The 19,815-nt window shown below is 56.1% G+C and overlaps 2 protein-coding genes across 5 annotated transcripts in view; both read left to right on the top strand.

The window, feature by feature from the left end:
• Positions 1-10,615, top strand: part of SMG5 (SMG5 nonsense mediated mRNA decay factor) — a 38,391-nt gene extending 27,776 nt beyond the window's left edge. The window contains exons 16-22 of the mRNA XM_059718779.1: positions 94-252; positions 1,580-1,639; positions 2,498-2,657; positions 3,288-3,378; positions 4,284-4,358; positions 4,851-4,989; positions 6,160-10,615. Coding sequence (XP_059574762.1) covers positions 94-252; positions 1,580-1,639; positions 2,498-2,657; positions 3,288-3,378; positions 4,284-4,358; positions 4,851-4,989; positions 6,160-6,243 — 768 coding nt within the window. The 3' untranslated portion in view covers positions 6,244-10,615. The remainder of the gene's footprint in view (positions 1-93; positions 253-1,579; positions 1,640-2,497; positions 2,658-3,287; positions 3,379-4,283; positions 4,359-4,850; positions 4,990-6,159) is intronic.
• Positions 10,616-10,706: 91 nt separating this feature from the next.
• On the top strand, positions 10,707-19,255 carry PAQR6 (progestin and adipoQ receptor family member 6). Of its 4 annotated transcripts, XM_019484825.2 has the most exons (9): positions 10,707-13,077; positions 14,241-14,465; positions 15,908-16,096; positions 16,491-16,618; positions 16,887-17,092; positions 17,300-17,426; positions 18,155-18,251; positions 18,668-18,812; positions 18,889-19,255. In XM_019484825.2, the coding sequence occupies exons 3-9, from the start codon at positions 16,046-16,048 to the stop codon at positions 19,158-19,160; spliced, it is 1,026 nt and encodes a 341-aa protein (XP_019340370.1). In that variant the 5' UTR covers positions 10,707-13,077; positions 14,241-14,465; positions 15,908-16,045; the 3' UTR covers positions 19,161-19,255. The 4 variants fall into 4 exon arrangements, with proteins under 4 accessions (XP_019340370.1, XP_059574763.1, XP_019340372.1 ...); XM_059718780.1 differs by lacking the exon at positions 10,707-13,077 and having other exon boundaries at positions 13,121-14,465; XM_019484827.2 differs by lacking the exons at positions 10,707-13,077; positions 14,241-14,465 and adding an exon at positions 14,493-15,448.
• Positions 19,256-19,815: the final 560 nt, after the last annotated feature.

Below are 19,815 nucleotides of genomic sequence, written 5' to 3'. Positions count from 1 at the left end.
GGCCAGGTTGTCTCGGCCAGAGGTCATGCTGCTGTGGCATGCCCCCTGTGGCTCCCCCCACCCCCCCATTTAACAGGGTCTTGTCCCCTGCAGTCCGTGATTCGGATTTGCTGCATCCGGAGTTTCGGCCACTTCATCACCCGCTTGCAAGGCAGCATCCTGCAATTCAACTCGGAGCTCGGGATCTTCATTAGCATTGCCCAGTCAGAGCAGGATAACTTGCTGCACCAAGCTGAGGCCCAGTTCCACATGGTGAGTCAGAAAAAGCTAATTCTCTGGGCTGCCACCTGAGCCCAGGGTTAGCTTCTGTTCCACCTAGTAGGTATCTACATATCATCCTGTTCCTCTCACTTGAGTCCTTGACAGGACCTTAATACATTTCCTTTTGTGACACACTGCCATGTTATTAGTGACTTAGTTTCATGGCTAAGTCATCATGCAATGAGAAGCCCAACTTACCTGCCTGCTCCTTGAAATTCAGCAGTGTATGTGCCTTATAATGGCCTGTGCACGCACCAGTATGCACACAGCAAAGTGCCCGTGCATGCCTTTAGCGCCTGTGTATGGCAGCTACCTTTCCTCATTTCCACCCAGCTCCTGTGCCTAGTATGAGGGAAGGTTGGCCACGTTCCTGTCTGCAGGAACCACAACACAGCTAGGTCTGTTACTGTCCAGACTTGCTTGCTTGCTTGCTTGCTTCTAAGAGGATAATCTGCATCCCCCTGGAGCGCTGCCTGAAATGTCCCAAATAGCTGGTGTGTTAATAAATCTGGCTTGTGCTTCTCAAGAGAGATGCAGAATTCACAGCCCTGGAGCTTGCAGCACAGCAGTTCTGTACTGCCCCTCCAGCCCACTTGCATTTCAAGACAGGGGACTGTCTTAGCAGGGAGGTAGAAATCCTAGACCCATCTCTTAGGTCTGTGGACAAAAAGCTGATATGTGTTTCTGGTTTGGAGGCGAGGCACATGACTTGTGAGCAGAGACTGAGGGAACTGGGCTTATTTAGCCTGCAAAAGAGAAGGGATTGATAGCAGCTATCAGCTCCCTGCAGGAGGGTTGCTAAGAGGATGGAGCTGAACTGTTTTCAGTGGTGGCAAATGGCAGAATAAGGAGCAGTGGTCTCAAGATGCAGCAAGGGAAGTTTAGGTTGGATGTTAGGACAAACTTTCTCACTAGGAGGTGGTGAAACACTGGAACAAGCTATCTATGGAGGTGTTGGAATCTCCATCCTTGGAGGGGTTTGTTTTTTTGTTTTTTAAGGCCCATACAGACAAAGCCTTGGCTGGGATCTAGCTGGGGCTGGTACTGCTTTGACCAGACAGTTGGACTAGATGTGACCTCCTGAGGTCCCTTCCGTCCCTCATTTTTGATGATTTTTGTCAGGGCTACTTCCCACAAGCTACTAGCACACAGTAACACCTTTGGCTTGAGTGAAGCCAGTGCCCTGCAGGTGAAAGCTTTCATTCCCAGCCCCCCAAGCCTTTCAGTTCTCTCCCATTTTTCATCTCTTGTGACCCCTGCCAAAAGCAGCTTGTGCTTTTCCTACTCATTTTATTTATAAGCTTATTTTTCTAATTAGGCTGCTGAGGAAGCTCGTCGGAACAGATTAATGAGAGACATGGCTCAGCTACGACTGCAGGTATGGGACCATGCTCCTCACTGGTTGCCTGGCCTGGTGACTTTGCATGGACAGCCTTGTGCATGAGTAAACCTGGTCTGCACATCTTATGCTTAGTGCACTTACCTGTGGGAGAAGAGAAACCCTAGAAAAAGTCGTACTGTCTGTGTGGCTGCAGCTAGAGCAGGGTTTCAGCAACCAGGATTCCTGGTCTTGTTGCTAACTTGTTCCGTGACCCTTTTTACCCATCTGGAATGGGGTTAAAGAGATTTCAAAAAGCTTTGTAGGACTCCCTAAAGTTGGGTAGCTGGATGTGTAAGGCACTGTAGATATGAAGCATCATTATTATTAAATGCTTCTATAAGGAGGCTCTTGCTAGCTGTCCTTCAAAAAGATGCACCTGATCTATCATCTGTTTGTAGCAGCTGACAAAGTAGGTTGTTGCCATAAAACCATATGCCTTTCTGGACTGGTTACTCCAAGGTTCAGCCCTGCCCTGCCTCATGTCCAGGATACAGTCAGTTAAGGGGGGGAGAAGAAAAATCTGCCCCTGTATCAGGCAGTGTATGGAGTGGGTGCAGGCTCCTCAATAGAGTTACAGAAAAAAGTGTATAGTTTTATCTATGTGGGCACCAGATGGGATCAGCTATATCACCGTGGAGACGGTTATTTAAATGCAGAGGGTTGAACTTCCTGCAGGGTTGGAGGGAGAGAGCTTTTGCCATCCACTGGATGAGAGCTGTCAGGCAAGATCGGGTGGGCATGTCCTGGCTGCATGGTGGGGAGCAGAAGGTATCATGGTGGGGTCCCTTGCCCTTTGGTTTCCATGCAGACACCAGGAGAAGTTCTTAATCACGTGCTGTTGCTGTCCTATTTCAGCTGGAGGTTTCTCAGCTGGAGGGGAGTCTGCAGCAGCCCAAAGCTCAGTCTGCCATGTCCCCTTATCTTGTCCCAGACACCCAGGCTCTCTGCCAGCACCTTGGCATCGTCAGGCAGTTAGCCAGCAGCGGGCGGTTCATCCTCATCATCCCTCGAACAGGTAAAGCAAGCTGCCTCTTACCACCTGGTGGAGAAACTTGGCTTGCACTGTCTGAAGGGAGTAAAAGGCAAAGGCTTTGACTCCCACTGAGAGATTTTGACTCCCACTGACAGCCAAAAAGAATTAGCACTGATCCATACCAAGGACAGTGTTTGCTGTTGTGGGGTGAGATCCACTGAGATTTGGTTTGTATAGGGATGATCCTTCCTCAGGCAGGTGGTTGGACTAGATGACCTATGGAGGTCCCTTTCAACCTGGTTTCTCTGATGCTATGAGTCGTGGCCTTTAGATTCTCAGTAGAGGCCTGCCTGTTAGTTCAGAGAGGATTTTTCCATGCCAAAATTGTCCAACAAGCTTGAATAAATGCAGAAAATAAATATTGACCCCTTGAAAGCTTAGAAAAGGTGCATTCCTATGTGTTTGGATGACAGCTGACATAGCTGATGGTGGGTGAAGCCTGTGTGTCCAACCTATGTTACCTTGTGTTCGGCCCACACTTAATGCCTGGGGGAAACAGATGGGAGGTCCGTGTCTTCATGGGTGTGCCCCCACTATCCTCGGGAAGGGTCTTAACACAGCTGGATCCACCTGGGAAAATGTGGCTCATTTCTCCCTTTCACTTTCTGCTAGTGATTGATGGCTTGGACTTCCTGAAAAAGGAGAATGCAGGTGCGCGAGACAGCATCCGGTATTTGGAGGCTGAATTTAAAAAGGGAAACAGGTAAGAGCAGACTGTTCTCTTTCCCCTTGTTTTTAATATAAAACCTTGACACCGTGGCTACCACCAAACGTCCGTCCAAGAAACATGGGTGCAGATGTAGTGTGATGCACTCGTACAGTTTGCTTGCTTAGGAGTGAAATGCAGCCGCCTCTAGGGTGCCATGTTGCAGCTGTTAGCTAGCACCTGACTCTACCCAGTGTTTTAGGGTGGGACTCAAGGAACTGTTTCTCTAACTGAATTGCAAGTGAATATTAAGCAGGCAGAATATAATAACCTCATTGTCTTGGCCAAATTCCCATAAGAATGAAATGGCTGAGCTGCCTACCACACATGCAAACTCATTAAAATTAGCTGCTCTACCAGAGATCAGACAGTTGCCACCTCCTGATCAAGAAGGGAGGTGGAAACAGCAGCTTCCATTATAATGAATCAATAATACACAGATTAACCCTGGTAGGCAAGCCAGCAGGGCTTCCTTAGAGGGAAATTTGAGAGTCATTCTTGTAGCACTCATTGAATCAACAGAAGAGCAGATAGATGAGTCATGTGCTTCTAATTAGGTGAACTGAGGCCCCTGGCTCGCATTCATTTAAACGCGCAATGGGCTCTGAGCCCTGGTCCTCCATCGCAACAGTCATGTCTCCTGCCATTCCACACAAGAGGCACAGTTTTGGGAGTGGGGATCAGATTCCACTCATGCCTTACTTGCCAGTTCCAGGTGAGCCTGGGATCATGATCCTGAGCTCCTCCTGCCCCAGCAAGTAGAAAGCCAAGCGCCTGCAAGTCCAGACTGGGGCCAGCAGTCACTGATTGTTGACTCCAAACTGTTTCCTTTGCTTTTCAGTATCAACCTTAGCTCTTTTAACAACCCCTGTGTGGACTCATTGAATCCTGTCTCTTCCCAGGTACATTCGCTGTCAAAAAGATGCTGGGAAAAGCTTTGAGAGGCATAAATTGAAGAGACAGGATTTAGATGCCTGGTAAGTTTCTGGCTTAGCACATGGTTTTAGATGGCTCACCTCCTCACTGCCTGCCTGTGAGGTGGGTTTGGGGATTAGTCTCAGAGGCTGTTGGATTTGATCCTGTTGTTCCGGTGGCTGTCAGATTTCCCAAGCAAGGGGCAGTTGTGGTCCCAGGACACCTCTGTTCTATTTCCAGTTGTTTCATGAACTGCCCTGTGTGACACGGGGCAAACACCTTGCCCTCTGTTTCCTCTGCCTCCATTTTCCTATTTCATTGCAAACTTTCAGGAGTTGAGATCTGCCTTTCATTTCGTATGTACAGGTCCTAGCGCAATGGGACCATGCTTTTAGTTCGGGCTCGTAGGTCGTACTGTAAAATAAGGCTCAGAGACTGGCCCCACCACCTACAACTCACTCTGCAGCTGCCTGTACCTCTTCCAGATTTCTAAGCCATCACCCTTTGCACAGATGGCTAGTAACTGAGTTTTATGTTTTACTTCACTGTGGCAGGAATCTCTATAAAATATTGGATAGCTGCAAACAGCTGACGGTGTCACAGGGGAATGGAGAGGATGACACCACAGGGATGGTGACCATCATAACTGGCTTTCAGCTGGACGACCCCAGCGCCTTCTCTTCTCCAATGCAGGTGAGTACCTTGCTGTAAAATAGCTCTGTTAAAACAGCTGATGAAATCCGTCAAAGTGCCAGGTTAGTAACAACGCTTGCGGTCTTACAGTATTTTCTGCCTAAGCTCATTCTTGGTAGCAAGCACCTGGATTCAGTAAGTCCTTCCCTTATTCTGGAGCCCTTTTTCCATTCTGGTAGAGCAAAAGGGCCTTTAGGGAGAGCATGACAGTAATTCACACTGCTTTACACCAGTCTGGTTGAGTAAGGGGGCTCAAAGGGGAATGAGAACTTGATCTTATGGGTTATGGACATTTGGCTGAGTTCAAAGCTGCTGAGGTAAGAACCTGGTGTGTTGAGAACCAGGGCCTCTGGCTAACCTTGCTCCTCTGGAAAAGAATAAGCACTTCCCCTCTCTTCCACATTCTCTTGTTACCAATCTCGCTCTCTTTGGGAAATTAAAATGCTCAACATTAGTTTGTACTAACGTGGGTGACATATTTGGGGCAGTTCCACCATAGACAAGGTGGGCCAAATAAGGAGAACTAAATATAGCGGGGAAGGAACAAAGGGTTTGAGAAGAGTATCGGGAGAGATTTCCCAGCCCTGAGAACTGCCTGCAGTGGAACTATCTCCAGGGCACTAGGAAAGCACCTGATCAGCTGAGATTTAATGCTGGACTGAACAGAGCTCTGGATCCACAGAACATGGTGGGGTCCATGGCCTGTTTTGGGGTGTTGCTAGGCTTTTCCATCCCAAACCTGGAGAGTACCATACTGATTCTTTTGACTTATGAAACTCCCTAAAACTTTCCCCTGCTGTGGAACTAAAGATGGTGAAGAGCAGTGAGACTGAGAGAAATGGAGCAGCTTGCTGACACTGCACGGGGACTTGAGAGCTGGGTTCATTTCTTGGCTCTGCTTTACATCCTCTGGGTGAGTCCTCCAGTGTCTCTGGACCTCAGTTTCCCCATCTCTACCTCTCAGGGATACTGTGAGGCTAAATATGACAGTGCATGTAAGGTGCTTGGATAGGGCCTGATTCAGTTGCTGGTGTTTCCTGTTTGTTGCATGGTTGCTGGGTGGCTGTTGTGCTATGGTGACAGCTACCTCAAGTACCCAGACCAGTCCCCTGGCCCGGCCTCCTTGGCAAGGCAGAGCTAACCCTCCACATGTCCTGTTCTCGTTCGCAGTCTGCTTTCCAAGCAGCAGTCAATGCCAGCGTGGAGATCAAGAACGTGCTGGAGTTCTACAAGCAGTGGAAGGAGATGGGCTGACGGGCCAGAGAGCGTGGCGTTGGTGTACCTTTCTCTCCCCCTCTCGGAAAGCACCGTGTCTGAACGAAGGGAGCTAAATCCCAGCGACGCAGACACGAAGCAGCAGCAGCCGCCGCCGCCGCAGCCGCAGCAACCATAACCAAACCAACCGAACCGAACCCTGCCCCCCTCCAAATCCAGCTCTGGGCACTCTCGCAAAACACCCGCCAGCTGCCCTCCCATCCGAGCAGATGACTGCTCGCCCCTCCTTGCAGCGCCGACTGCTCTGAGAACAGGGGGGCACCTTGGGTGCAGCCTGGAGAGGGCTGCCCTTCTTGTGGGCAGGGACGGGCGAGAGATGGGCCGCTGTCCATCCCCGCCCTCTCAAAGCTTGCTCGGGCATCTGAAATGGGCAGGCAGCTTCTCCTCTCTAACTATTTAAAATGACAAAGAAAGCCCCAACACAGCAGGGAAGGAAAAGCTCCTGGGTTGGAGCCCTCGCTCTGTTGGGAACCTGGTGTAGGAAAGCGAAGGTCATCTTGCTTTTTTTTTTTTTTTATTATTATTTTTCCTTATTTTTTTTCCCCCTTTGTCCCCTTTTAAATTCTTAGTCTTTCGCTATTACAAATCCAGTGGAGTTCCTTTTGGCAGTTCTAAACACTTGTCACACCTTAACGAGAAAAAGGAAACGATGATGCTATTCAGAAAAAAAAAAGCAAAAGCAAGAAGAAATAGCTCTTTATATTCAAAATTTTTAGGAACAAGCTTATTTATTTGCCGCTTGCCCTGGTGGTGGTGGGGGTAGCCTGTAGAGAGATCTGTCAACTGGCAGCCTTCCTCCATCCCACCGAGGGGTCCTGCGCGTGTTCCTTGCTTCTGTGCCTGTGGCGTGTTGTGAGTGGTGACAGACCCGGCGTGGTCCGCTTGAGAGAGCGGAGAAGAAAAGGCCTCTTCCCACCTGCTTGCTTTCTTCTTCCAAAGTGACCCCCTTCCTGGGCTCCCAGCAGCTGGAGGATCCATTACTCGGGAGCTTGCCATGACTCAGGAGGCAGATTAGGAGCAGCAGATATCTCCGCTCTGTGGCCGTGGTGGGGTTGTGGGGAAGGGAAGAGGTTCCTAAGCCATCAGCTCTCTCTTCAGCTGGCCATCTTGGTGATGCACTTCAGTATAAAGCAAGAGAGATTTGCAGTGCTCAGGTGATCTCATGCTAGGGGCAGGGAAGGGAAATGCTACAACAGCTGCAATTCAGTTGTCAGGCAGGACTGGCCTGTGCACCATTCATTCAGTCGGAGCCAGTCTGCCGCAAAGGAAAGACCAGGCCGAGCCACAGGTCCCATTTCACTGGGTCTGTCACCAGCCTCCATCGAACTCTCACCTCAATACCTGCAGCGAGGCCAAGCAGTGGGATAAGTTAAACCAGCTCCTGACAGTTGGGACCGATGCACTTTAAGCCCAGATGTGTCTCCATCCATCCACCCACACCAACAGCAGCTGCAAAAGGAGTTAAGAGCTCCCTTCCCTGCACAACAGGCTGAATTTTGTCTCGACTGGCAAAAATACAGACTAGTTTAGGACAACTGGCCATGCAGACATCCCAGCATGCCAGCAGGGACAGAATGCCTCATTGTGGTTTCGACTGGTTTGACTTGCCTCCCCAGCTGTTTCGGTTCCTTCGCAGCTGCTGCTCAGGTAGACGTGCTGAGAGTTCAGGTATAGCTGGAACCAGCTGCCCAATGCCTTTGAAGCTGTACTTCGAAGTCCTAGCTGTATTTAAGGTGTAGTGGTTCTTTCCCATCCCACTCCCTGTGCAAAGCAGAGCTGGGGGAGATAGTGCTGCCTACAGATTCCCTCACTTCAGCTTCTCCTGAAACCCGTGGTGCTTTTCACTTCGGCCAGGCCAAGGCAACAGCATAAGCAAATGTGCTGTGCAAGGACTTTTTCTTTCTGCCCGGCCAGGGAGGCATCCCCAGGTGGAGCCCAACCCTCGGTGTGTGCCGTTTGCTGCAAGTCACATCGCGGTTTTCTTTTGAGAGCTTTGTTTCTGTTTTTTAGTTTGTGCTTTAATGAATGGAGGTGGAAAAAAACAAAAGCCGTATCCCTTACTTGGGATAGCCCCCCCCCCCGCCCACCTGGGCATACAGCCCCAAGCACTGATGGCTCAACCATTTGTGCCCTATAGATCTGCCTCTCTTTTGATGTGCTGCTGGCCATATGGCTGAAATTACACTCCTTGGTTCCTCGCAAGCATGGGTCATCTCCGAATCTGCCTGGTGAATTTTTCTTTCTGGAGCTCATGTCAGCTGCCCAATTCATGATGGAGAACCAGCTGGAAGAGGGCAGCAACCCATCACCTCATGAAAGCAAGACCTCCAAAGCAACTTGTGTAGCAGCCGAGCATGTCTACTGAGAGATTTGCTGCTTTTTCCCCCTCCTCATAGTTACAGGACATGCCGGTTTGGTTTTGTGAAGAAACGGGAATCCTTCAGATCAGGGCTCTGGATCCCAACGCAGGAGTGACTTGCTTTCTTGCTTGCCTTGGTTGAGGAGAGCAGTGCACCCAGGACTGAGCAGAAGGCATTGGCGTGGTGGGTGGCAGCAACTTGCAGGTCATACGTGAGGGGCTGGAATGGAGGAGCTTTGTGACAGCTGACGGGGAGCGAGGATGGAGCTGTGCAAGGAGGAAGGAGACTTCTGCGAGGAGGTGGCTGGGTCAGGCTGACGTCTTGGCACAGAAAAGACCTGGTCTCAGAACGGATCAGCCACAGGAGCGCGTGGCTGGGCTAGGCTGAGCCATCGCACTGCCTGGCATTGGGGGTCGTTTAATTTCTCACCGGAGTTTTTAACCTCCCATTTATTCTGCAACTGCACATGTTGCTCCCTCTTCACACATCTGCAGAGGATCTCGGCGCGCTGGTTTTATCCAAGGGCGGGAGTTGAGCCTGGTCCACGTTCCTGCCTCAGTGCAACCTTTGTGCAGGTTAACTCAGTATTATCACAAGCACCACAAAGAAGGAAAAAGCCCCCGGCCTTTCTCCAAACAGGAAATCCTCATAACCAGCTGGTGGGGGAATCCATCTGGCTGCCCCTACCTCATCAGCCTTCTCTGCAGCAAGGAATTTCCTGTGCTCCAGTCTGGGTGAAGCGGGAACTGAAAAAGGGACACGTGTCTCCCAGGACTGGGATGGCCCAGTCTGACAAGCAGGCCCTGCGGAAGACAGCCGGTCACACTCCCTTCCACGAGACAGGCTCTAGCAGTGCTTAGATGGGAGGTCCCACTTGATAGCAGAGGAGGATGCTCTGATGTCCTGGCCCTGCAGCTCCCACGGGGGCCAACCTCTGGATGGAGCAAGAAGGACTCCACGGGCTTGTGCCAGCAGAAAGGTTTGGTCCTTTGATCCCACACCCCAATGCAGATGCCTGCAAGAAGCTGGCTGCTTCTTGCAGGCTGGCGCAGAAGCAGGGGGCACCATGCACTTCTCTGGGGATAGATGGGAAACTGCTGTCTCCTGGGTCACAGCTCTGCCTGGGGCTTCCTCACCCCAGGGCCTGCGTTTCCACCCGACGCAGATTAACTCCACCCTGTGATGTAGCTGCTGTCTCAAAGTGCAGCATGTGAGCCGTGCAGAACCAGCTCTGCTCACGCAAATGGTGCTATCTCTGTAGCCCCTTGGAGCTTGCTAAACCAGCTCCAAGCTACATTGCCGGGGGAGAGGGAGGATGATACCCATGAGCTCAAGAACCATTGTGTTGCCTTGGCTGGGGAGAAAAAGCAAAGCCAAGTGCTTTTGTTTTGCTTTTAAGTTAACTGTCGTGGATGCTTCTTGGGTTTGGCTTTTCCTTCGCATCTCCGCTGAGTCGGACTCCTGGAAGCATCAGTCGAGCCCACATGGAGCCATGGGATCGGGCGCGGCGACTGGGGCCGCGTTGGCGGCTGTGCCAAGCGACTGCTCTACCGCTCTTCTCCCTGGGTCCGTCATGCCTTCCCGCGATTGCCATATCCCACTTGCTGCTCTCCGTTCTCACCCCCCTCACCAGCCAGCTCTGTAAGGGGCGGGGGGAATACAGCGGTCTCCAAGACTTGAGACCTGTAGCTTGCCAGGAGACTTGCTGTAGAGGTAGGACCCAAACCCTGGGTTGTTGTAGCACAAGCGAGGCCCGGCCTGTGGGTCCCCATTTTGGGACGGGAGTGAGGAGTGGGCACGCGCTAGGGTGTGCAGCACCAGCTGAGTCCACCGGAAGCGAGCAGCTTTACAAGGTGATCCGTTATCTGCCGGGATATGTGGGCGGGGGCCGCAGAGGCGGTGGGGGGCTCAGACCTCTGGTTTCATGGCATGCGTCTGACTGTGTGATTGGAACACAACTGACTGGCTTAATAAAGTACACAATGTTTGTACCTCTTTATCGCTGCCTTCGTTACTTCCCCCCACATTTTCCCCGTACCCCCTGTTCAGCCTACCCCTGGCAGGCGGTACATCCGAATGCAACATCCGGTGTTTCTCAAGGGGCATTTAAGTGTCCCTTTCAAAAACTTCGCTCTCTCCCTTTACTCCATAGGGGAGGAGGGTTGTGGTTTTTTTTGCCTCTTCTTTCGTTCTGAATTTTCAAGACTTCTTTCCCTTTTGGCAAAGCTCCAGAGTGGCAAAGGGAGGGGAAGAAACCATCTGAATTCTCGGCAGCGAAGGAAAAAAAAAATGTTTGAAAAACAAGAACCTTTCAGACCCTTGTTAAAAAAAAAAAAAAAGAACTTTGTAAAGTGGGAGGCAAGGGAGCTTGCGGGCAAGACCTTTCATTAGGCCGACGGCCTGCCAGGGAGAGACCTGGGCAAGCTTTCGAATGTGGGTGAAGAACGCACTGCAGAGATCAGAGACGATGTGGGTTGGAAGGGACCTCAGGGGTCACATCTAGTTCAACACCCTGCTCCAAGCAGGACCAGCCCCAACTACATCATGCCGCCAATGCTTTGTCTAGCCAGGTCTTAAACACCTCCAAGGATGGAGATTGCACCACCTTGAGTAACCTCCAGTGTTTCATCACCCTGCTAGTGAGGAAGTTTTTTCCTAATATCTAACCTCAACTTCCCTTGCTGCAACTTGAGCCCATTGCTCCTTGTTCTCTCATTTGCCCCCACTGCGAACAGCCCAGCTCCATCCTCTTCAGATGGAGGGAGTTAAAGGCTGCTATCAAATCCCCTCCTTGGTCTTCTCTTCTCCAGACTAAATCAGCCCAGTTCCCCCATCCTGTCCTCACAAGTCATGCCCCCCAGCCCCAAACCATTTTCATTACCGTCCACCTTTCTGTAGTGGGGGGTCCAAAACAGGACACAGGACTCCAGATGTGGCCTGACCAGTGCTGAATAGAGGGGAAGAATCACTTCCCTCCACCTGCTGACAACACTCCTACTAATGCAGCTGAATATGCCATTACCCTTCTTGGCAAAAAGGGCACACTGCTGGCTCATATTCATCTTCTTGCCCACTGTCACCCCCAGGTCCTTTTCTGCAGAGCTCCTGCCCAGCCAGTGAGCCCCCAGCCTGTACCGATGCGTGGGATTGCTCCATCCTAAGTGCAGGACTTTGCCCTTGTCCTCGTTGAACCTCATGAGATTTCTTTTGGCCCAGTCTTCCTCACCTCTTGCTTCTTTTCTGGACCATCCCGCCTGCAACATCACTCCAACACCACTGCAGGGTTTTTTTTAATGACTTTATTTGCCGGGGAGAGAAGGAAGCGAAGGTTTTTGCCTGGTTCCAGCTGTGAATAACAGGATGACCTATCTCGGAGGAAGATCTAAGGGCAGGGAGCAGGAAACACCACCCAGGAGAGCCTTGTTAATTCTGCAAAGGGATGGGACAAGACAGCGGCTGTTTTGTAAGGCAACGTGTTGCAATCGAAATAGAACAAAATCTCTCTTCACGCAGCTGAGACTCCAAATTCGCATGTCCCACTACCCCTCACGTGCGTGTTTTACACAGGCTTGTCTTTTCACTGGAGGCTCTTGAAAGCAGGGATCCCAGCCTGAACCAGCTGAAAAACCCCACTGAATTGCTGTTGTCCTCTTTAAACATCATGCCTTCTGCCAGCCTGGACGTCACAGCTCCGGTAGGAATCAGTATGTGCACCGTGCCCCATCTGTGCGAGGAGGGTGACCCGTCCGGGTGGCATTAGCAGCCCAGTGCATGGGACAGGACAGCTCTGAGCTCCTGTGTTCGCTTCCCAGCTTTGCCCTGGACCTGCTGGTGCTTCACTCAGTGCTGGAGGGGTCTGCAGCTGTGCAACAACTTGCCTCCCCAGCTCCCGAGCCAGTTCAGGGACCCTCCATGCTTTATTGAGGTCCTTTCTGCGAGTCCATGAAGGCACAGAGCTGCCTGGCTTAGAGCTTCACCTCTTCCTAGGTGCCTTGACCTCCGCTGGGCACAGGCCCCATGGGTCCTCCATGAACAGAGTTGGACCTGGTCCCATCTCCCCATCCCCTATTCCCCCACCAGTTAAATCCCACCCCCAGCCATGGTGTTAATTAGGATGCTGCTGCATCCTCTGCACGAATCCTACAGCAAAGGCATCGTCTTGTCCGTCTCTCCAGTAAGAGATGGACATCGTCCTGTCCGTGTCTCAGTGATGGTGCCTGGTTCTGTCACGGGCACCCACACCTGTTTCCGCATCGGTGGCAACGATGAGCCGTTAGGCTCTTGGCCTGGCGCAGGGGTCTCAGCTGGGCTGCCGTGCTCTTGTGAGACAGGCACCAAGTTTTCCCACTATTCATTTCAGGAAAAATAAGATGGGCAGGATCTCAACCAAGCCGTGACCTTGAACCTACACCTGGGGTGAGCACAGCAGCCCTCAACAACACTGAAATCTCAGGTGAGATTTTTTTCCCCCTTGGTGAGAGCAAGCCCTGATGTGCCACGAGACGGGCACTCCCATACTGGGTATGGGGCCAAGCCCCCAGTGTCCCTGCACCCAGGCTCCTGGTGGGGCACCTGCATGGGCAAAGACAGGCGTTATTCTCCCCCTGGCCGGCCCATGGGGCAAAGGGGGCTTGGGCAAGCGGGGAAGTGCAGCCCTCGGGTCCCTTCCAGCCACTTCCTCCAGAGGAAGGAAACGTGTCCTGTTTCTCAATGGCCCTGCCAAGGCCTGCACAAAAGAGGCTGTCAGGGAGGGGGTGGGCTCTGCTCCCAGCCTGGGATCCTCAAGGGGGTCAGAGGCATTGGTCTGCGCTTGGCAGGTGCTGGCACCGCTGGGGTCCACTGCGTGCCCCCTTCATAATTGCTGCCCAGCCAATCTCCCTCCTGGAGCTCCTCGCTTGCCCCAGGACCACTGTTGTCCCCGCGCTAATGAAACCCAAGCCTCGTCCGTGGTGGATCCCAGGGATGGAGCCTGTGCCTGCATGTCCCAGAGCCGAACTGCGCTCGGGCTTTGCTGAATCAGGGCCTGGCCTCTCATCCCCCCCATGTCAGCGTCTCCAGCTCTCTTAGCAGAGAGGCCGCCGGAGGGGTTGCCCCAAGACCCTGTCTGGCCTGACTTCTCTCTCACAGCCGTGGCTGGCGGGCTCTTCCTTGGCTGCCGGAGGGTTAATGGTCCCTCGCTGTTTTTAATCACCTTAATCCAATGCGGCTCCCCCCCAGCCCTGATGCAAACCCCCCAACTGTAAGCGAAGCAGCTGGGGTTGAGCATCCACCTTCTGGGGGGTTAATTAATTAATTGGCCTGAATGAACCCTTTCTCAGCTGGGTATGGCAGAGGCTGGCTGGGGCTGAGCCACCCCCCCACTATCTTGCAGCCCCCCGGCCCCGTGGGCTGAAATCTGTCTGGCCATTGCAGCTGTGCAGGGGGCCACGGCTGCTCCCCGTTCCTACCCCACCGGTGACCCATGGGGCAGCCGGGGCCTTGGCCAGGCCCCGAAGCCAGAGGCAGCTCCCGGCGCGGCCTGACGGACGAGGACATGAGCTCGGTGGGCCGAGGGGGAAGGGAGTGGAAGGGCCGCCCAGCACAAAAGCCCCTTCTTCTCCCTGTGCTGTCTCCCAGCTCCGGCAGCGTCGGCAGAGAGGCCCTTTCTTCCCCCACCTCCGCCAATGGGCTGGAGCCGGCGGGGCCCGAGCGCTTGGCTGCCGTCCACCGGCACTGCCAAGGAATGTGGGAAAGGGGAAAAATAACACAGTGCAGCGAGCGCGGGCGATGCAGCCAGCTCCGGGCGCCGGGAGGACACCAGGAGGCCGTGGCGCGGGCTGGGGACCCCCATCCACCCCCCAGGTTTGGAGCCCTCCTTCTCTCCCACTTCGGGGTCTCCACGCTTCGTCCCAGGTCCCGGCCCGGAGGGAGGGTAGGAGCGGCCGCCTGTTGCTGGGGGAGGCCGGACACTGCTGAGCTCTGTCTTTTTTGCAGCCTGCCTCAGTTTCCCCTGGGTGGGATCTTCCCCTGGGTGTGGAGCCACACAACTATTGGGCTGGGGGTGGGGGTGGCATCAGGGCTCCCCCCCAGGTGGGGTGGCAGGCAAAGACAAGAGAGGGTTAGCAAGGCAAAGTGACTTGCCCAAGGCCATGCAGGCTGGCTGTGGCAGGGCTGGGGCCAGGCGAGGCCTCTCTTTTCTCAGAGTCTGTCAGCAATGGACCCGGCCCCAAGTGCTGAGGGCGTGGGGGACAGCCAGGGTCAGGGGGCACCCACCACACCTGGGCCAGGCGGGCATCCAGCTGCAACAGCTTTGAGATGGGACCTGTCTCTCCTGCCGCCTTCACGCAGCCTTGGGCAAGTCCCTTCATCTCCGCAGTGCTCACGTGCAGCCCCTGGCGCGGCCAGGCCCTGCCCAGGGGTGGAGGGACACCCCGGGGCTCCCGCCCTCCCCACCGGCCAGGGCTCATCACTGGGACCCGGCACCTGGTGAAGTTAACTCCCCAACCCCGGGTGCATCCAGGTGGGGGGTATCCCCGCTTTCCCCCAGCTCCCCCCACACCCCTTGCAAACTTATGTAACCGGGTTCTTGGCCGGTGCCTTGTGCCTGAGCCGCTGGGCCTCACGTGGGCTGGCCGCTGGCTTCAATGGAGCCTTGTGTGAACTTGACAAAGGGGAGATTGATTTCCAGGCGGGAGGGGGCTGCCACTGGGGGGGTTGGCTTGGCTTTGCCCAGCGTTTCTGTGGCGGAGCAGAACCCTGCCAGCCAGGGAGGCGCGGCAGCCGCGGAGGCAGGAGGCTGAGCCCAGGGGTCACCCCAGGATCGGGGCCCCGCCGCAGGTACGCAGGTATGCACCAGCGCCTGGGGCACATCCCAGCCCCGCTCATCTCTGCCCCAAAGACCTGCCAGCCCAAGGCAAGGCAGGCGAGGGGGAGAGACGACAGGTGCTCCCCCCTCTCTGCTGACTCTGTACAGCACCAGCGCAGGAAGGCCCGGTGCTTGCCGGGGGCTGCTGGAAACTGCATAGCCCATCCAGGGACCTGGCGTATGCCTCCCCCCACCCCCGAAATCTCCAGCTCCAGGAGTCCTGGGATGATAGGTGCTTTCTTCGTCTGTCTTAAAAGAAGTTCCCAGCCCTCGCGGGGACTCCAAGGCGCCGTGGGGACAGGTCCAGGAGGAAGAGATCTTAAAAGCTTGTGATTTTTAAGGCGAGCTCGAGATGTTTTGCGGGGGCGGACTCAGACCGGAGGCAGCAGCTGGAAAGAAATCGGTAGCTGGGTTGGTTTCCTCTGCCCCCTCTCCCCAGGCCATGGAGCGCCGGCCGTCGTGGCAGTTTGCCTAGCAAGGGCCCACAGCAAAGACCCCGTCGGCGGGGAGCGAGACCCCCGGGGATCCAGTCCTGCTCTCCTGCTGACTGCTTTTCATCCCTCTCCCTGGCCCAAAAATGCTGACGATCAAGTTGCCCCAGATCTTCAGGGTTCACCAAGTCCCTCGTGTAAGTACGGGCCCCGCTGGGGTGTCTGGGGCCGTTCGAACCAGTGACTTTCCACCCAGCACGAGCCCCGCCTGGTCTCCCTTGTTTACCCGGCTGGCTGGGAATTGCTGGGGGCCACACTGTGGCTGCGTGACATTGCTGGTTGTGACCCTAAGGGACTTTGCGCCTCTCCGGTTGGCAGATGGGTGGGACCAGGGGTGTCGTGGGGCTGGCAGCATAGGATCAGGGCCACGGCTGGGGTTGCAGTGGGAGGGAAAGACTGAACCAGAGGCCTGGCTGGTTCCTGCCTTTGCCATGGACTCACAGGGTCCTCCTGACCCCATGTGCCTCAGTTTCCCCATGGATAAAAGGTCCTCAGTACTGACTTCCTCCCCTCTTCCCCCTTCCCCCCCAGATCTTTTGGGAGGATGGCATCATGTCGGGGTACCGGCACCCCAAGAGCTCGGCCTTGGACTGTATCCTCAGCTCCTTCCAGATGACCAATGAGACGGTCAACATCTGGACCCACTTCCTGCCCACCTGGTGAGGGTGGCACGGGGGAGGGGACTTGCCAGGCCCAGCCCCCATCTGGGCTGGGGGCTCCTTGCAGGGCAGGGGCAGGGGCTGGACTCCTGGGTTGCATCCCAGCTCCCCCCGGGAAGGCCGGTGTCACGACCCTGGGTGGGAAGGGGCTTCTCTGTGCCTCAGTTTCCCTTCTGGGGATGGAACTGAGCTTGCCCCAACCCCAGGAGCTCGCGACAGGCGGGTCCAGCGGGCATGGAGGTCACACCACGGCTCCGGGATCCCGCAGGTACTTCGTGTGGCGGTTCCTGGCGCTCTCGTCCTCACTGGACTTCTGCCAGGATGCCTACCACTGGCCCTTCCTCGTCTACCTGCTGCTGGTCTGCCTGTACCCCTTCACCTCCAGCTGTGCCCACACCTTCAGCACCATGTCCCCCCGCGCCCGCCACATCTGCTACTTCCTCGACTACGGGGCGCTCAGCCTCTACAGCCTGGGTGAGCCGGGACCGAGGGGTTGGGATCCCCTGCCATCAACTCAGCCTCACTGATGCTAAAGGACCCCCTTGCCACCCCCATGTCCGATCTGCCCCTCTTTGGGGCTGGGAAACCCAGCCCCTGCATGTAGTTTCCCTCTGGCAGCTCCCTTCTGGGTCAGGGTCGGGGTCCGGGTCTTGCCTGACTCCTCCCCGGCTCGCGTTGCAGGCTGCGCATTCACGTACGGCGCCTACGCCATGCCGGATGCCTGGGTGAACAGCGCCTTCCACCACTGCTTCGTGCCCGTGGCCGCGCTCAACTCCTTCGTCTGCACCACGCTGTCCTGCTACTCCCGGTACGGACCCAGCGGCACCTGGGCCCCGCGGCTTGGGGGTCTCCCAGGGCTCCTTGCCCTGCAGCCCCCATCTTTGGAGGGGCCAGCGGTGGGGCGCCCCCCTCCACCCTTCCCTTCCTCTCCAGCCAGTCATGTCCATTGTCCCGGACCCATCTGGGGTCAGCGAAGGGGCCCTGGGGCTTTCGCTCCGGTGCCTCCAGCCAGCAGGATCGTGTCCGGCTGGTTGGGGTCAGCAAGGGGTTGCTTGCTCATCATGGAGCTGGGACACTCGGATACGTGGGTCCTTCTAGCTTCTCTATCCGGCGCCCCCCACCCCTTCCCCAGCTCAGCATCCTGCCCCGTGGCCACGTGCCCTGATAGCCCCAGCCTTCCCGTCTCAATTTAGTGGTGGAAAAGATGTGCTGGCTGGGAAAGGAAGGGGACCCCTCCCCACTATTAAAGCACCACTGTGGTCTAGAAAGGGCTGAGGGGCCTGTCCTGCACCCACGGTTCTGCCCCAATTGACTGTCTGGCTGTTGACCGCGATGCTCCCCTCATCGCCTTCGAGTCCCAGCAAAGCTGGGCCCAGAGGGGGTCACATCTGAGCCACCCCCCATTAGAGGCAGGCTCAGCCCTGCCTGGACCAGCCCAGAGGAGGGTTTAGCAGCCCATGTGTGAATGGGAGATGGAAGAGCATTAGGAGCTGGCTTTACGGGCCTAAACCCCTTGGCCCCTCTCCGTCCCCGCAGCTTCCTGGAGCTGGAGTTCCCACGGCTCAGCAAGGCGCTGCGCACGACGGCCTTTGTCTACCCCTTTGTCTACGACAATGTCCCACTCTTCTACCGGGTGAGTCCCTGGCTGGTGGCGCCAGGCTCTGGCGTGCCTGGCGGTGTTGGCACAGACGGGCTGGGATGAAAAGGCCACAGGTCCGGGTGTCTTAACTGGGCCCGGAGGCACTGGGGGAGGTCGGGCCTCGCGCTCGGTGCTGGACATTTCTACCACGAGGGTCACGGGGTTTACAGGGCAAAGGGCTGGGGAGGAACGCGGGGGTCGCTGCGTGTGCATGCGAAGCCCTAGATCGCGCTGCTGTAGGCATGGGTCGGACCCAGGTGCCCTTCCCTCCACCCCCAGGGCTCTGCTCTACCCCCCAGCTCACACTGCCACGGACCCCAATCGGACCCCCCCCTCCATAAACCCTGGCCCAGCGCCCCCCTCCCTCTCCTTCCTCTAACCACGCTGCCCCCTGCCCGCTCTCCCGCCAGCTCCTGTTCTGCTTCGGGGATGACCGCGCCTGGACCGAGGCTGTGGCCGGCTACTGCTACCACCTCTTCTTCGCCCTCCTCACCGGCTTCCTCTTCGCCTCCCACCTGCCAGAGCGCCTGGCACCCGGGCGCTTTGACTACATCGGTGAGGTGGGGGGTGATGCCGGGGGCCGTGGGGCATCGTGCCAGGGGCTGGTGCTGACCCCCCCACCTCTTCGCAGGGCACAGCCACCAGCTGTTCCACATCTGTGCCGTGGTGGGCACCCACTTCCAGCTGGAGGCCGTGTTGGCCGACGTCTGCGGGCGCCAGGCCTGGCTGGGGGCCCGCGCGCCTGCACCCACCTTTGCCCACACCTTTGGCACCGTGGGGGCAGCCGCCCTGGGCAATGGCGCCATCATCGCTGCCTTCACGGCCGCCCTGCTCCGTGTGCCCGCCGCAGCCCCACTCCTGCAGGGCTCCATGCCCGATGGGACCCAGCCCAAGGAGCAGTGACGCAGCCCCCAGCCCGCAGGACAGAGCGTGGGGTGGGAGCAACTTGCACCCAGGACCGGCAGCCGCATGTGGAGTGGAGACCCCAGGCGTCCTGAGGCTGCCTCTTGCTCTGCCCAGCAAAGGACCCCAGGAGTCCCGGCCCGCTTTTTGCTGGGGAAGGAGCCCCGGTGTCCTGGCCCCTCTGTGGGCACCGGCCCCAGGAGAGGAACGCAGGCGTCCCGGCTCCCTCCTGGCCAGGTGAACCCCAGGCTGGGGCTCTGCAGTCTTAATTCATCTCTGACCCCCTACAGAGGGGGTGTGGGCAAGTGGGGTGGCCTAGGATAAGTCTGTCCTGATGGGCCTCAGTTTTCCTGTCTGTACATGGGGCTAACACCACTTACCCCTCTGGCCTCAACCTGCTGGGTGCTGCGGGCCTTGGCCTGAGCCTGGCAGGGCCCAGAGGCTTGCACAGGGGCTGAGCGTCACGCTGGGTCCTGCCAGTGTCGGCACAGTCAGAGTCTGCCACCTGCGCCCACGGCATCACCCCTCCCAGGGCAGCTGCCCCCATGGCTCACGGGGTCCTGCACTGCCCTGGTTCCCCCACACACCGCCTTGAGGGGCTGGGGTCAGGGTCAGGAACGGGGTGTGGGAGCAACAAGTTGAGGGCAGGGGGGTT

The sequence above is a fragment of the Alligator mississippiensis genome, chromosome 15 (assembly GCF_030867095.1).
Source record: "Alligator mississippiensis isolate rAllMis1 chromosome 15, rAllMis1, whole genome shotgun sequence".
Classification (NCBI taxonomy): Eukaryota; Metazoa; Chordata; order Crocodylia; family Alligatoridae; genus Alligator; species Alligator mississippiensis.
Note: the sequence above shows the minus strand (reverse complement) of the source record. Positions and strands in the feature narration are given on the sequence as shown.